The sequence below is a fragment of the Coffea arabica genome, chromosome 5c (assembly GCF_036785885.1).
Source record: "Coffea arabica cultivar ET-39 chromosome 5c, Coffea Arabica ET-39 HiFi, whole genome shotgun sequence".
In the NCBI taxonomy this organism is placed as follows: Eukaryota; Viridiplantae; Streptophyta; class Magnoliopsida; order Gentianales; family Rubiaceae; genus Coffea; species Coffea arabica.
This window is the reverse complement of record NC_092319.1, coordinates 7,664,011-7,679,824: the sequence shown is the minus strand read 5'-3', so window position 1 is coordinate 7,679,824 and position 15,814 is coordinate 7,664,011. Positions and strand designations below refer to the sequence as shown.

The window sequence follows — 15,814 nt, the reverse complement described above, 5'->3', positions numbered from 1 at the left end:
TGTACCCTTCACACTTTCCTGCAATTTTGGCTGAAGACCCACAACATAGAACTTTCGAGATTGATGAGAATGGACGGACCTTATGGTTCAAATCCCACTTTGTTTTCTATGATAAAATCATGATGGTGCGAGCCATGACTTCACTTGCTTATTACCAGGTCAAAATACAGTTTTTCCTCGGACTATTATGAACTGATGGAACTATAAAACCCAGAGCCTTGGAGTTCATCAAAATCAAGGTAGTAATTGAAAGCCTATATACAGTTTTGATCTCCATCTTTAATTAAATAATTTACTGAAGTCGGTAACAGAAAAGAGGGGAGAAATGAAGAAAGCAGACCATTCCTTCAGCAGGGATGGGCCACTTAGCATCAACTATAGTGACCAAGTGAAGGAAATTGCCTATGCACTCGAGCACACCGAATACCAGTTTCTCTGGTCATTGAGAACGCCTCCACCTAAAGGAAAGTTCGAGTATCCAGGTGAGTATGAGAACCTGGAAGAAGTCTTGCCAGAAGGATTCTTGCAACGAGCTGCTGGGGTCGGAAAAGTTATTGGATGGGCACCACAGGCGGCAGTTCTATCTCATCCTGCTGTTGGAGGCTTTGTCTCTCACTATGGCTGGAACTCAACATTGGAAAGCGTTTGGTATGGCGTTCCAATGGCAACTTGGCCACTTTATGCTAAGCAGCAGGTGAATGCCTTCCTGATGCTGAAAGAGTTAGGGATGCTAAATTACTTCGGCTATTTTTGCTTATATTACTAGGGTATTTTTATCTTTTCACTCAGCTCCGTCTATTTTAACGATTTCTGTCGACTTTTCAGAATAATTCAAATCATGGGGTACCGACGCACATGATATGAAATCACAGGGGACTTTTCTGTATGATAACTATACCACAGGGGGCTTTTCTGTTTTTAACCCTTAATCAAGCTAATCATTAAACTCAATATAAAGTAGTTTCTTTGTTTTGACATTTAATTATCTTTATTTAGGGTGAAATGCACTTAACTCTCCTCAATTTAATCTGCAGTTGCACTTTGTGCATTTAAACTCATTATATAGGCATTTTGTCCCCCCTACTTGATGTTTTAGAACAAAACTACTCTTACTATAGGGTTAATCACATTTTATCCCTTTAAAGAATACCCCATTTCTCAGTTTACCCCATAACCTTTAATTTTGTTCACTTAACCCCCTTTAGGACAAAATTGCCCTTGCATTATTTTGACTTTTCATTTGCCTTGTTTTCCTTTCTTTTATTTCTTTTTCTCTTTCTTCTTTATTTAATTCTTCATCTTTCCTATAAAAATCTTCACTTAATGATTAAAATTAAAAAAGAGGAATTGCAGAGATCTATCTTCTCCTCAAATGATTTAAAAAAATATTCAAATCACTTTCCTAAAATACAATTTTTTTAGCATTTCAATTCTTTTAGTTTTGGGTTTTCCTCTTTCCTTTTTAGTTTCTAATTTTATTCCCAAGAAAATACCTTAAGATGAAATTGTGACCTGATTAATAATTATCAATTGAAATTTGTGACACGTGGCATCATACAAAAAATCAAAATTAGTTTTTGATGCCTTTTAAACTGCCTAAAAAAATTGTATTTTAGGAATGGGATTTGAATATTTTTTAAATCATTTAAGGAGAAGATAGATCTCTGCAATTCCTCTTTTTTAATTTCTATCATTAAGATGAAGATTTTTGTGGGAAAGAGGGAGAATTAAATAAAAAAGAAAGAGAAAAAGAAATAAAAAAAAGGAAAACAAGGTAAATGAAAAGTCAAAATAATGCAAGGGCAATTTTATCCTAAAGGGGGTTAAGTGAGCAAAATTAAAGGTTAGGGGGTAAAGTGAGAAATGGGGTATTCTTACTATATGATGAGTTAAGGGGATAAAGTGCGATGCGAAGTAACATTGTGAGAGTTTTATATGTGTTTATAACTTTCAAAGTTACTGTGTCCTTTCATGGGGTGGATTTGGAATGGGAGAAGTACCATGCACTGATCCGTTCTCCAAAAAGTCCCATCCGCTTTCCCGTCTCCACTATCTCTACCCCCTGCACCTTACTACCTCTGGGGCTGCCCCCAATCTACACCTCTAGCATTTTTATTTTTTTTGCTTGATTTTAATTTTTTATATATGTGATGCACTAACAATGAACTTGCAAATAATTGTTGTACATTTATCCAACGTGAAATAAAAGTTTAAAATTATTTTGATCTTGTGAATTTATTTCTGTACATATGATTTTATATAAAAAAAAATCAATTATCATACTTTTTTTATGTATCTATAAACAACATCAAAATAGAAAAAATAAACTAACTTAACAAAATGATTGGTTAATCACAATAAATTAACAAGAAATATTACATTAATTTATTACAAGAAAATATCATGTTATTAATTTTAATATTACACACATATAGTTTTATTGTATTGTTTATTTTTACGTTGTACATAAATAAATATATAATATTAAATTATTAGCGGCAAACGGGATAGGGGTATTTTTCCCGCCCTCCCACCCCATTTAAAGTGGCTGGAAAAAGATCTCCCTCGACCCTGTTGATCATGAATATCCGCCCTGTTGTCATCGTGAATCCTATTTTTAAATTTTTAAAATCACAATTAACAATTGCTGAGAACCTCTAGTGATGCACTGCATCAGTAGTTGTTAGTGTCAATTATTGGAGACTAGTTATAGGTTAAAGAGGGATAATGTAATTATTATCTTCATTACATCTGAGGCTGAAGTAGTTAACCAGCACATGTGACAGTAGGAAACATTCGAAGATGTTCTGGTACTATAGTTTTCTCTTTGATGTTTAAATATATTTGAACTTTACATTGAAAATTTTTATTAATTTTTTAGACTTGAAATATCTATTATTATTCATATTTGTTTTATATGCATATGTTTGTCAGATGTGATTTCTGTTATTAGTGCAGATTTTAATATTTAATGAAATTTTGAATTGTTTTATAAAAAACTTATAAATCTAATCGTTAGAACAATTTTTGCTATCCTGTTTACAAAAATGTCCTTTCTTAAAAGCATTGCAAAAATTTTATTGTGATTTTTTACTTTTAAAACAGTAAAATCACCGCAATGAGTTGTTTCCACTTTCCAGCCATTGCAATTGTGGACTTCGGGAAAATTCAACCCACTCATATCCGGAGAAAACCCACTCCAAAATGCGGGGATCCAAGATTTTGGAATATTAATTTCACATTCCTCACTTGAGGCTTTTAACAATTTTTATTGTCCTCCCCTAAAGTTTTGAAAATATTATTAACCTCCCTGAAACTAATTTTCTTGTAACAATTCAGCTCAATTCAGAAAAAGGCACAACAAAAAAATTGATTCCAGCAGAGAGAAGATTTTGTACTTTCACAAGTACCCCTTAATATTGCTCACCATAAACAAGATAAAATATGCTAAATTACATTTTTATTTTTTGATTATATGCATGATCCAACTTATTCTTTTCACTTTCTAGTCCATTATTAGATATGAGATCAACAAGAAATTTCCATCATCTGCAACTACTCCCTCCGTTCCAAAATATTTGTCGCATTTCAGGTCTCATACTTATTTTCAACAGCGCCAAGATTTCAAATGTTTTGGTCTAATTTCCAGCAATACCTTTATTCAGTTTCTATGCATTATAACTTGTCAAATGGCAGAAAGATAATGGAGTGGTGACAAGACGTGCGGGACCCATGCCTCAAGAATGTTTCATGCTATTTTTTGGAAAATTATCTTGCACGACCATTGTTTGCACTTGCTATGGGACTCATGCGTATCAAGTGCAATTCCTGTAGAATTTTGGAGTCCATCAAAAGATTAAAAGAATCTGGTATATTTAAGGGCATGAGATAGAAATGAGGGAAAGTTTTCATTGCCAATTGTGGTAATTGACATTAATTTTGGGACAAACCAAAAAGTAAAGTATGAAACTTTCAATGGGATGGAGGGAGTAACAAATAACAGCTTTCGAAGTTTAACAAAAGAGATCTCTTTTCTCTTACCTTAATATGCTGTTATTACCACAATTTTGAGAGGAATTAGACCCTGCCTTCAAGCCTATTCCACCCTTAGTTTTGGTGAAATTTGATAAATGTGCATTTTACATATTTTAAGTGTGTTTTATTATTTATATTTTGGTGTGTTTTAGTCATTTTAATAGTTAAATAACTAGGTTTCTAGTGGGAGTGTTCAACACATTTATAGGGAAGTGAATATACTTGCAGATGCTTTGGCAGGTCTCCCAAATACGACGCAATATCTCTTTGATTCCATGTGTTAGCTGCCAAAACATACTCAAATACTGGCTTCACTAGATATTTTGATTTATACAGGGATTAGATGCATCCATGTAAGGGAGTAGTACTCGTTATTTAATGCTTTTTTTATGTATGAGACGCTATTTCTTTAACAGATTTTTTAACTAAAATTAGGGGTGGTGTCCCTCCCCCATGTACGGGGTTTTGCCGGTAAAAAAAAACTAGATTTCTAGTGAAAGTTGCATTTTGTGGTCCAATTGTGAAAAATTGCATTTCTATGGATTAAAGTGGTAAAAATCATATTTTGTAGGTCTAATGGCTCAATCATCAAATGGGGTGAATTGAGAATATATTTGGATGATTATTGATTATTAGAAGTGATTTAAAGTGAACATGAATTGTAAAATGTTCATAGGATGAGATGCAACCAAGTACAAAAGAAGAAAAGTTTGATAAGTTTGACACCTTTGGTTTTTGACTATATCTTAAGTTACAAGTATTGGATTGAGATGATTTTTAAACCATTTGAATCTAAAGATATTGACCTACAGTTCTTATGAAGATATCAAAATTCAATTCATACATTTTCTTGGCCAAAAGATTGAAATACCATCATGCATTTTTTGCTTTCAAAAGCTGAACAAGGGATTGACTAGTTAGTGATTTTTTGGTCATTTCTCCACCTACAGACATCTAAGTGGGATGATTCCTAATGCATTTGAAAGTTAAGTCAAAGAACTACAATTTTTATGTTTTGCGAAAAGGCTAATTTGGCTTTTATCGTTGAAAAAATTGCAGTTGAATTTGGTCAAAAAATAGAGCAATATTGTAGATTGAGCAAAACAATGCAAACCCGCCGCAACTTGCAAAAGCAAGTTGTAGAATTTCACACAAGTTTTTTCTATCAATTTTTCTGCAAGAGAAAACTATTGGATCTAGAAAGATTTGTCTTGTAAAAGTTAAGGACAACTTTATGACTGCATTATGAGCACATTTTCTCCTCCAAATACATCTATAAATACCCCTTGTATCTCATTAATTAAAAAAGGAGAGAAAGGTAGAGAGAACTAAATAGTTGTAGCTTAGAATGTCACACCTCGAGCCCGCACCTTGTCTGGAATGTGACAGTTGTCGTACCCCAAAGAGTATAATTCTCCAAGATACAAGGCATCAATAATCATTACATTTTATTTGCGGAAGCAATAGAAAATCTAGTGCGGAACTTATTTCTATTAATACATAAATAAAAATAAAATGCTTAAGTAATCATTCTATTGAGCCATATATGATCATTATTAACATAACGGATCCAAATATAACATTTATTATTCTACTAGCAATCCTAGTCACCATCAGCCTCAACAAACTCGTATACGTACTCATCCTCTACAAAAAATGTTAAAATATTGGGATGTGCATCAACTTGCTCAGTGGATAAAACATACCGCCCTTGTTGGACTGAGTATGTTACATATATATATATATATATATATATATATATATATATATATACAGTTATACATTTCCAAAAGTTATACACGTAAACACACAATTTCATGAAGAGTAAACACTCTTTGCACATTAGTATCATCTATAAACATTGATTAAACAGTTAACGACTCTTAATAGTTACACGTCTTCATCGGCATTGAGTACTCAGTCTAGTGATTGACCCCACTAGAACGGGCAATCAAAGGGACCTTTGGAGTATCCTTTAACCAACATTGCACTTTACTTTACTTTACTTTGACATTGGCAAGACTATAACCCCTATCGATTATGTCGTGACCATTAGAGCTATTACATTAACATTCACACTTAATCAAGTAAAATCAAATAATTTTATATAAGTATGGACATCTCATATACATATAGATTTCATGACAAGAAGCATTTAGGTTTAATGCATATAGCCATACAAGGTCCATTTTCATATAGAGAAAGTAACACTTTGCTAAACATTGCCAAAAAGATTTTAGAAAATACAAAGGGTTAAATCCCACTCACCTCAATTAGCTTGGAAGAATGTCTTGCTAGAGTTCTTGATCCTTGCCTTCAATCCCTAGAGAGATAACATGTACGTCTATTACTTTACACATATTGATTGTTCATCACTTATTTCTTTAATACATCCCCTAGAGATGTTCAACCCTAGGACACTTAACATTGCTAAACGAGTAAAGTTTCTATATCTAATATTTCTCTTTTAAGTAAGCTTCCTATTTTAGAAAGTTTCTTTCTTGGAAAGTTACTATTTTTGGTAAGTCTATACAACTTTGGAAGGAATCCTAGTTTAGGTCAATATTCTTGGAAAAATCAATCATTAAGGAAATTTTAGTTAATTTAGCTAAGACTTTATTTTAGAGAGGTCATGAATTAACTAAGGAAAGTTCATAACTTTGGAAGTCATTTATTTTAGGAAAAAAGCTTTTAAAATGTCAATGACAATTTCAATTGTTGTTGTATTCTAGTAGTAACTTTAGTACATCAAAGTTTTAAACTTTAACCTTAATGTTAAATGAGGCAGTTGCAAAGAAATACATAAATTACAACACTAAACTGTTGAGTACTTGTCACTATTAATGTCGTTAATAAAAACTCATAGTCAGTTGGTGTTATCATCTTAGTAGTCTTCTCTTTTTAGATAGAAGTTTGTGTTTTCAAGCATTAAGGTTTACTTTTCCATAAGATACTATCACTGTCATTTAGCTATGGATAATTAATAACAGTTATTAGATAATCTTGGAGCTGTTATGATAACAAAAGTAATGTTAGGGCATTAAGGGCTAAAAATTCAATCTTACACTTGAATATTCTAAATGTGACGGTACTAAAATCAGTGTTTTGAAAATTGGACCGGACCGGCCGGTTCGATCGGTTGAATCGCAAACCGACCATGCCTCCGGTCCGATTCAATTAAAAACCCAAAGAATTAATTGAACCAGTTGAACCGGTAAAAATCAGGAGGTTCAACCGATTTTATTAAGTATTTATTTTTTAAAATAAATATTTTAGTTTTATTCAAAATGTTTAATACTAAAATGAATAAAAAATTATTAAACCTTTGAACTAAGATCGAACCGGTTGAACCGATCGAACCGTGAAACGGAAGGTTTTCCGGTTCACTCCCCCGTCCGGGTTTAAAAGCATTGACTAAAATAATTTACAAGTTGTTGGTCAGGTGCCACTGATTGCGCCAGATTTGCATAACTTTTAATAGTCTAAAACACTGAGACTAAGAACTAGATTTGAATCATACTTGTCATATCAAATGTAAACAATTTGCATTGCTATGTGAACAATAGTCTAAACAAAAAGAAACCTTCATAAGGCATTGAAGCTACTACGCTTATACTAGTAAACATAATCCATAATGATTCCAAATCCATGTAATGACATGTGCATGATAATAAGAAAACTAATATGCATAGGATCTAACTACTTATACGTGAGTTGCATTCTTAATAGATCCTCAGGCCAACAAGATCTTTTAAAGAGTAAGTACTATTGTTAGATTAAACAAGGCACATTCAAATGGATTGATTATAACACGATCCTTTAGGAGTTACTCAATAGATTCTAATAGAACTTAACCAACAATTTTCAGAGTTTTGAGATCTAGTTAATTCTACTAAAATTCATAAACTAAGGTAGGTACAATAAATCTTAAAATCCAGATTGACTTTTCAAAACAATGAAAAATAAAAAACTTAGAGTCTTACTTGCGTTGCAATCACGAGTTGTTATTTGACTTAGAAGTTCCTACTCCTCCCTCTTTTCCTCTTCCAAAAGCTTGCTCACCCTCTCCCTCAAACTCACCTTTGTATTTGTCAATTTGCTAGAGAAAGGAAAAGATGATTTAATTTTTTGTACAGGGTATGTATAAGCCTCAGATTAGTAGTGTTATGTCAAAACTCAATTAAAAAGTCAACGTCCTAATTATTAGTTGATAATATTTTCTAAATGGATTGATTGAGATTTGATTTATAATTAGACATAAATGTTATTAATTGTATTTTAAATCTTACCATAGGAAATATCCTAATTAGTAATGGAAATAGGCTTGATTAATGGTTGACTGGCAATTACATATTAATGATACTAAATGTAATTGGAAACCTTACCATGAAAATTAAAGAAAAGAACTAACTACATTTATTGATCTTATTACTAGTGTTTAGTAGTATGACTAGGTCTCTTTGCCTAAGTAATATGGAAAAGGTGTGATTTTAGGATATTACATTAGACTCCCCTTAAAATAAGTTTCGTCCTTGAAACTGACATACCTTGTGTAAACAATTGCGGATACTTTGCTCTCATTTTTTCTTCCAACTCCCATGTTGCTTCTTTTTCTATATGGTTTGTTCGTTGGAATTTGACATACGAAATCATCCTTCGTCTAAGCACCTGATCCTTTTGATTAACAATCTTCACTAAATGCTCTCTGTAGGATGTGTCTTCCCTCACCTCCAGTGGTTGTGCCTTCAGTACGTAACTTGGATCAAAGACATACTTCCTCAATTGGGACATATGAAAGACATTATGGACTTTAGATAGAGCAAGTAGCAGTGCCAAACGATATGCCAAATTTCCTACTCTTTCAATATCTCAAAAAGGCCTATGTATCTAGGTCTTAACTTTCCACTCTTTCCAAACCTCATAATACCTTTCAAAGGGGAAATTTTCAAATATACCTTATCCCCTTGATTAAACTCTAGCGGTCTCCTTTTAGTGTCTATGTGACGCCCCTACTTCTCCCTAGGGCGAATCCCAGGGTATCAGTGGGACACCTGCCCAATTCTCATCAGAACTCACTCACTCGTTTAAGTTTAATAAAGGATTACAATTAACCATCGATTTAATTAAGAAGTACTTCGAATATACAAGCTCAAAACTCCCAAGTATACCATTTACAATTACAATCCACAATTCCCAAGTATAACAAAATTTACATTTTAATGGTCCCCAATAATATACAAAAGTATACTAGTTTCAACCAAAAGTAGCTAGTCTAGAATCTCCAACTTCCGCCTCCAAAGCCTGTTAAGGAAAACAAACTTAAAGGGATGAGCTAACGTTTAGTGAGGCCAAAAAACAAGTAAGCAAGCAAGCACGTATGACCAATTAATTGAATAGCATGTTTGAAAGTATCTTTAACATGAACTTTCATTTAAATACACAAGTAGGAAATAAACACACAACGAAGGATACAAGAGCTCGCAGGAGCTATTTTCACGTCTCGACCGCTTCAAGCTATCTGGAGTTGACTCTCCGTCAACTCAAGTAGTAACATGACCGTAGTACTCCACTTACTTCCTCCATCCAACATAACAGCCTCTCGAATCCGGAACCAAACATGCATGAGGTGGCAATACTAATCGAGTATGCTAAGCAAGATCTCAAAAAATCAAACTATAAAATTTCCCATGGTTCATCAAGCTTCTCAACCAAGCCCTTACTGGCTCGAGTTACGAGGTTAGCCAATGGGTTGGGGTGTCTTCAGAAGTATAAGTGGTCGATGAGATTTCGCTCCAATTGACTTTGAATTGTTTAGGGCTCTGAGTCGGTATGAGAGGCACCTCCACCTGATTAGGGTGTGGTACATGTTGCCGCTCAGAGAATCGATCATAGCACTGAGTCGGTATGAGAGGCACTTCCTACCCGAATAGGATGTGGTACATGCTTCCGCTCAGTGCTCACGAGTTAAACATGTTCATGTACAAATGCAAGTTATATATATTCATTTAACAAGTATCATGTAATCAGGAGAGAGAGAGAGGACGAGGGCGGTAAAGTACACTCTCGCCTCGACAAGTTCATGTATCATATAGCACTTGTACAAATAGCAATTCAATCATAGTAGCATTGAACATGCACTTGACACTCACCAAAAGTCAAGGCAAAACAAGAGCAAAGCGAGAAGTCAGATGAGCTCTTCGGCGTCCTCGTGACCACCTAAGACAAGTACAATCATGATTACCTAGATACTCGACCAAGGTTATAAAGAAAACATTTTCTTGCTAGCCACTCTCAAGGTCACAAGTCGAATCAAGTTAAAGGAGATTTTCTCGCTAAATCATTGAAATAATATTCAAAGAGAACTTAAAGGCCGTTTTTGAGTTAAGTCGTGGTAGGTAATCTCAATTTCAAAAGAAAGTACTATATTTACTTTCAACACGAAAATCGAGAAAAAGGGGTAGATGGTTTCCATCTCTCAAAACTTTTAATCTCATGTCCAAAAGTTAGAATATAAAAAACGTTCACATTTTCCAAACTAATGGAGCCAAAACTCATCAAAACTCCACTCATTTTCATAGTAAATGTCAAAGTTAAAGGCTCTAAGTTTCGAGTATAAAACTAGTGAAATTTTCCAAGAATTACTGTAGTCAAAACACTCCCTTTTAAAGTTCCAATCTCAGGAAATCAAGGGCATAAGACTAGGATTTGAAATCCATTTCTCAAGTATAAGGTGAGGTGCAATTATCCAAGAAAGTTAAGCAACCAAGAAAACACATTAAGGGAAGTTTGATCTTTGGAAACTAAGATTCAAAATGAAGGTCTAATATTCAAAGAGTTCTTGTATCAAACCATGAAATCAAACTTAAAACGGACCGATAATCTCAAAGGAAGGTTGAAAGTGCTTAAAAGAGTCCTTTGTTTGAAACCAGAAAATTTTCAGTTTGGTACGACAGTATTTGGAAAAATCATATCTTGAGTTCCATAAGTCTAAAAATTGGAAAATTTATACCATTGGAAACTAGATTCAAAGTAATAAGATTTTCCAGAAGACACTTTTCCTGGATTCAAATCAGAAAGCATTCAAATCTCAGCTCAAAACTTACTATTTTATTAAAACAGGGCAGAAACAGTCTTGATTTTTCAGTAAAGTTTGAAAATGCGAAATGCGGCAAAATTCACAGGAATTGAATTAGCCTCTAAAATTTATAACACAGAAAGATATTCTAGTCAAGTTTCAAACACAATAAGCGAAAGTCAATTCGGATTTTCCAACACCAAGATACAATAGCTTTAAGAAAACTGGTTTTCGAAACCTGTTCCGCGGATTCTCGGTCATAAAGCTTTGGCACAGTTTCAAAATCAGGCTATAACTAACGCCACACAAGTCAAAATTGGAAATGGTTTATGGCATTAAAAACTAGATTCAAAATTCCATAAATCATCAGAAGAGACCGTGTTCAAACTCTTTTCACAAGAGGGACGAAATTGAGTCACAAGATGTAGTTGTATAATTTTCTCAGGTAAACAGGTGAAGCAAATCAGTCCACATTGTCGGTTCGCTATGGCTCAAAACAAATTACAGGGAAATTTTATACCGTTAGAAAGCTCTTGGTGTCTAGTTTCAAATGGCACAAACGGCACTTGATTTTGACTTTTGTACAAAGATTTATGAACAGTCAAAGAGCTCCTAGTCGGTTGGCCTGGGCAACTTTTCCAATCAGTTTTCTTTTTTTTCTCAAAACTCAAGTTTTACCCAACAAATTGAAACAATTTTTGAGAGATCATTTTTACCCACATAATAAAACATATAAAAAGAATTTTTTCATCCATTTGAGCAACAAAATTCGAAATTAAAGCAAGGAAACAAGATAGCCAAATCCGGTCAGCCCCTTCCCCTTCATTTTCAAGTTTCTCTCACCTTTTGGCATTTTAATCACAACTGAAGCTACACTTATCGGATTGAGATGCATCTTATGGCGTTTCGAAGCTAAGACAGAGACCTACATTTATTATGAAGACCTACAAAGCCAAATCATGCATTTTCATAGTCAAAAATTGAAATCTCAGAGAAAAAAAAGCTATCGGTTAAACAGGGCATTTGGGCAGTTAGGGGTATTTTAGTCATTTTACAAGATACAGTGCTCCGATTTAGTTGAAATTTTCTGGGTAGAAAGCTAACTCAAATTTCAACAACTTTCATGTTTTGAGTAAAAACAGATTTGGCCTTTATCATGGACGAATATGCAGTTAAGGTGGTGAGTGCAAATCTGGAATAAAGCTGGCAACAAAGAAATAATTGGAAAACAAGAGACGTCTTCAACAAAACCTAACTTCCATGGCTCAAATCCAACTTTCAAGCCAACAACCAAGCTATAATCCACAAGAATACAATAAAACAAGCAAGAATCCTCAAATCCTCTACCTATAAGTTCACCTCAAGGCCACTACCTAGGATATAAAGCAAGAAACAAGGGTTTCCTCAAGTCCTCTAGTTTAGGTTTTGGTTAGGGTTTCCAAATCCAAGCAACAACCACTAACCATTACTAATGTTTGAAAAATTAAAGATCAAAGGGAGTAAAATTTGTTACCACTTGAAGGTTTCTTGAATCCTAGTTGAAGGTAAGATTTTTCACCAACACTCCACCAAAAACCACCACAAGATAGCACCTTTCCTCTAGCTAAAGTAATATCCAAAGGTCTTGAGGGTTGGGTGTGGATCTTTGAGCCAGATTAAGGCCAAAGGTTGTAGCTTTTCCTTCCTCCTTTTGAGCTCCCAATTTCGGCCAAGGTAGAGAGAGTGTGTGAGGGATCTAAAGTTTTTGATTTGTGGTGAAAAGGCAAGAAGAAAGGTAGTTTTTTCTTAGGTGAGAAAGTCAACTTTGACTAGTGGAGTAATAGAGTCATGCACTACCAATTTCCTTATTGTTTGCTACACTTAAATATTAATCCTCCAAGGTAGTTCCTCTAACACTACAATTACTCATTCTTACTAGTCTAAAATTAATTCTCCAAATCTCCGATTAGTCGTGCCGGCGCGACTTTTGAAAAATTTTTGAGGCGTAAACTATAAAAGTATAATTTTAAAAAAATTCATACTAAAATAATAAAATTAAATAACACCAATACAAATAATTTTAAAATAAGTAAAAATAAAAAATAAAAATACGAGTCCTCACAGTCTACCCAACTTTTATTACGATCCTGAGCGTCTTTAATTTCTCCTTGATAATTCTAACCTTTTCTAAAGTCTTCTCAACCAAATCTGGTCCAGAAATTAATTTCTCTCCGACTTTATCCCAATATAATGGGAATCTACACTTCCTTCCATATAATGGTTCAAATGGGATCATTCCAATTCAACTATGGTAGCTATTATTGTAGGAGAATCCATTAGCTTAACCATTCCATCCCAACTTCCTTTAAATTTGAGTGCACATGCTCGCAGTGTGTCCTCCAAAGTCTGAATTGTTCATTCATATTGGCCATCCATTTGTGGATGGAAAGTAGTACTCAATCTAAAATCTGTTCCTATCATTCTTTGGTATGTAGACCAACTTGATGTAAACCTAGGGTCTCTATCAGACACAATACCTACCGGCACTCCATGTAAACAAATTATGTCTGAAATGTACATCTTCACCAATTTTTCCATGCAAATTCCATTTGCAATAGGTAGGAAATATGCACTTTTGGTCAAACAGTCCACAATGACCCAAATGGTATCATGGCCTTCTTTAGTCCTTGGTAGGGCTATCACAAAATCCATTGTGATATGCTCCCATTTCCATTGTGGGATCTCCAATGGCTGCCATAATCCAGCAGCTCTTTGATGCTCAGTTTTAACCTGTTGGCATACTAAGCATCTCACAACATATTCAATAATTTTCCTTTTCATCCCATTCCACCAATACATCTATTTTAGGTCTCGATACATTTCAGTTCCTCCTGGATGTATAGAAAATTTTGTACTGTGGACCTCCTTTAAAATTTCCTTCTTTATTTGTTCATTCTTAGGTACACATAACCTTCCCTTCATCTATAGGCTACCATGAGTTTTTGCTTAAAATTTTTCGGATGTTTCAACCTTAAGCTTCTCCTTTACCTTCGCAAGTTCAGGATCTACCCTTTATGTGTCTTTAATTCTATCAACCAAAGTTGGTGCTAACACCAATGCACCTAAAACTCCATCAATAGAATCTACCACATCTAAGTTCAAATATGCCATTTGCTTCCTCAAATTAGGGGTGCTAGTGGTAATTGTTTTTCTACTAAGGGCATCGTCTACTCAATTTGCCTTTCCAAGATGGTAGCTAATGGTCAAATCATAATCCTTTATCAATTCTAACCATCTCCGTTGTCTCATATTCAACTCCTTCTTAGTAAATAAATATTTCAAACTCTTGTGATCAGTGAACATCTTGCAATGTTCTCCATACAAATAATGCCTCCATAGTTTTAGTGCAAAAACAACTACAGTTAATTCTAAATCATGAGTCGGGTAATTTTATTCATACAGTTTCAATTGCTAAGATGCATAAGCAATCACTCGACCATTCTACATCAACACATAGCCTAACCCATGCTTGGATGCATCACCCTAAATCATAAAACCATCCGAGTCAGATCACAATGTCAATACAGGAGCCGAGACCAATTTTTGTTTCAACTTTTGAAAACTTGCCTCATATTTAGGTGGACCATAAAAACTTAGTTTGCTTTTGCTTATGAGTTAACTTGCTTAAAGGCATGGCTGTTGATGAAAATTCTTCAACAAATTTTAGATAATATCCCGCCAATCCTAAAAAACTCCATACTTTTGTCACATTAGTTAGCCTTGGCCAATCCACAATAGTTTCTATCTTCTCAGGATCTACTGCCACACCTTGATCCAAAATTACATGTCCTAAAAAGGTTACACTCCTTAGCCAAAATTTGCATTTGCTAAATTTTGTGTATAACTTTTCCTTCCTTAATATCCTCAATACTTCTCTAAGATGCTGAGCATGTCCTTCCTCAGTTGAGAAATATATTAAGATGTCATCTATGAACACTATCACAAACTTATCTATTGGGATTTAAATACCCAATTCATTAAATCCATGAATGCAACAGGTACATTGGTTAATCGAAATGGCATACCTTGTCTTAAATGCACTCTTACGAATATCCCCTTTGATTTTCAATTGATGATATTCAGACCTCAAATGAATTTTAAAAAATAACTTAGTACCTTTCATTTGATCAAATAAATCATCAATTCTTGGGAGTGGGTGCTTATTCTTGACTGTGATTTTGTTTAATTCTCGATAATCTATACACAGTCTCACAGTCCCATCCTTCTTTTTAACAAAAGGCACAGGTGCTCCCCAAGGTGACATACTTAGCTGAATAAATTTCTTATCAAGTGATTATTGAGTTTGGTCTTTTAACTCTTTTAATTCTACTAGGGCCATTCGATTGGGTGGCTTAGAAATGGGTACCTTTTTTAGGTACCAAACTAATCTCAAACTCTATTTCCCTATCGGGGGTATCCTAGGAAATTCATCAGGGAAAACGTCTGAAAACTCTTTAACTACTAGTTTATTTTCTAAGAAAATACCATTCTCTTTAGTGTCTACCACATAGGCAAGATAACTCTCTGCACCTTTTCTTAATGCCCTAGATGCTTGTGATGCAGTCAATAATAACTGCCTATGTATTTTTTTCTTATTTTCTAAATTTCCTTGAAAAGAAAACTCGTCTTTAGTAGGATCATTAAAAATCACTTTTTTTCTCCTAC

At 34.1% G+C, this 15,814-nt stretch overlaps 1 protein-coding gene across 1 annotated transcript; it reads left to right on the top strand.

Moving 5' to 3' along the window:
• Window positions 1-325: 325 nt before the first annotated feature.
• Window positions 326-766, top strand: LOC140007185 (anthocyanidin 3-O-glucosyltransferase 6-like). Its single transcript, XM_072049873.1, has one exon. The coding sequence runs from the start codon at window positions 326-328 to the stop codon at window positions 764-766; it is 441 nt and encodes a 146-aa protein (XP_071905974.1).
• The last annotated feature ends 15,048 nt before the right edge of the window (window positions 767-15,814 follow it).

Excerpts from the sequence above, each read along its gene's own strand:
- LOC140007185 (XM_072049873.1), top strand. The coding sequence starts at position 326 with ATGAAGAAAGCAGACCATTCCTTCAGCAGGGATGGGCCACTTAGCATC.